Source organism: Centruroides sculpturatus, unplaced genomic scaffold (genome assembly GCF_000671375.1).
Source record: "Centruroides sculpturatus isolate CEXI.00-Female unplaced genomic scaffold, Cexi_2.0 scaffold8116, whole genome shotgun sequence".
Classification (NCBI taxonomy): Eukaryota; Metazoa; Arthropoda; class Arachnida; order Scorpiones; family Buthidae; genus Centruroides; species Centruroides sculpturatus.
Window position 1 is genome coordinate 1 of NW_019392208.1, and position 1055 is coordinate 1055.

At 26.2% G+C, this 1055-nt stretch overlaps 1 protein-coding gene across 2 annotated transcripts; it reads right to left on the bottom strand.

The window, feature by feature from the left end:
* Nucleotides 1-6: 6 nt before the first annotated feature.
* On the bottom strand, nucleotides 7-1008 carry LOC111617604 (cationic amino acid transporter 4-like). Of its 2 annotated transcripts, XR_002755447.1 has the most exons (3): nucleotides 831-1008; nucleotides 495-603; nucleotides 7-398 (listed from the first exon to the last, which is right to left on the bottom strand). XR_002755447.1 is itself a non-coding variant. In XM_023358880.1 (2 exons), exons 1-2 carry the CDS (start codon nucleotides 547-549, stop codon nucleotides 193-195), a joined length of 261 nt encoding a protein of 86 aa, XP_023214648.1. In that variant the 5' UTR covers nucleotides 550-1008; the 3' UTR covers nucleotides 7-192. The 2 variants fall into 2 exon arrangements, 1 of the variants encoding a protein (XP_023214648.1); XM_023358880.1 differs by having other exon boundaries at nucleotides 495-1008.
* Between the last annotated feature and the right edge of the window lie 47 nt (nucleotides 1009-1055).

Sequence of the window (1055 nt, forward strand, 5' to 3'; positions counted from 1 at the left end):
TATATATATATATATATAGCATATATTGATAGTATTAAATGTCTTCCTGGTTAACAAACTATACTCTTGATAATGATTTTTATAGATAAATAACTTACATCTACAACTGAGGTATAGAAAATATTATGGACTTACAGATGAATAAAATCGTATAAATTTGTCACAAAGTTTATAAACTCGAAGTTGTGACTTTTAATTATGTGACTTGATTTCTTCGTCCAGTTTTTCAATTGAGGGTCGAGCACTTGTTGCGGGTGTTCCATAACTAGAGTCTGTAGATTGTCCAGCACTATACGCTGTAATATTGGTTCCAGGTTGCAGTAAAGAAGAATTTGAAGTTGGTATGAGCGTGTTAAGTTTGCTATGCCTCATACCATAAGAAAAATATAGAATTAAACCTGAAGAAAGAATATAATTGCATAAAAAATAAAATTATTTCAACGTTTAAATATTAATAAACGTCACAATAATAATAATAGTCACAGATTATTTACCTATCGCCACCCATACTAATAATCTGACCCAGGTGAGAGGTTGTAAATTGGTCATCAAAAATGCATTACATAGAATACTTAAAACAGGTAATAATGGCACAAAAGGAACCTACAACAGATTTAATATTAATAATATAACAAAATATTTAATGTAAATAAAGTTTTTAAATTAAAAAGAAATCATAATTCTATCGAATTTGTATTATTTTGACTTATAACATAAAAATAAACAGTATGTAATTAATGAATAAAATATAGAAGATAAAACTAAAAACTTAATACTCAGAAAATTATATAAACTGCTTAAGTATAATCAGAGAAGAAAGGTTAATTTACAATACGTAATTAATGTCCTAAAAAATGAGAAGGGTGACATATTTCCGCCAACTTTTCCGCCCTAAATATATTACATTTTTCTCAGAGAATAATAACGTTTATAAATTGTTTATTTCTCCTCTAGAAGCAAGAAAATATAAAGTAAGACAAATAGAAAACTCATGATTTTTCTTTCATTTTATATCATTTTTGTATGATGATAAATAGTAATGATGTGAAGAATAA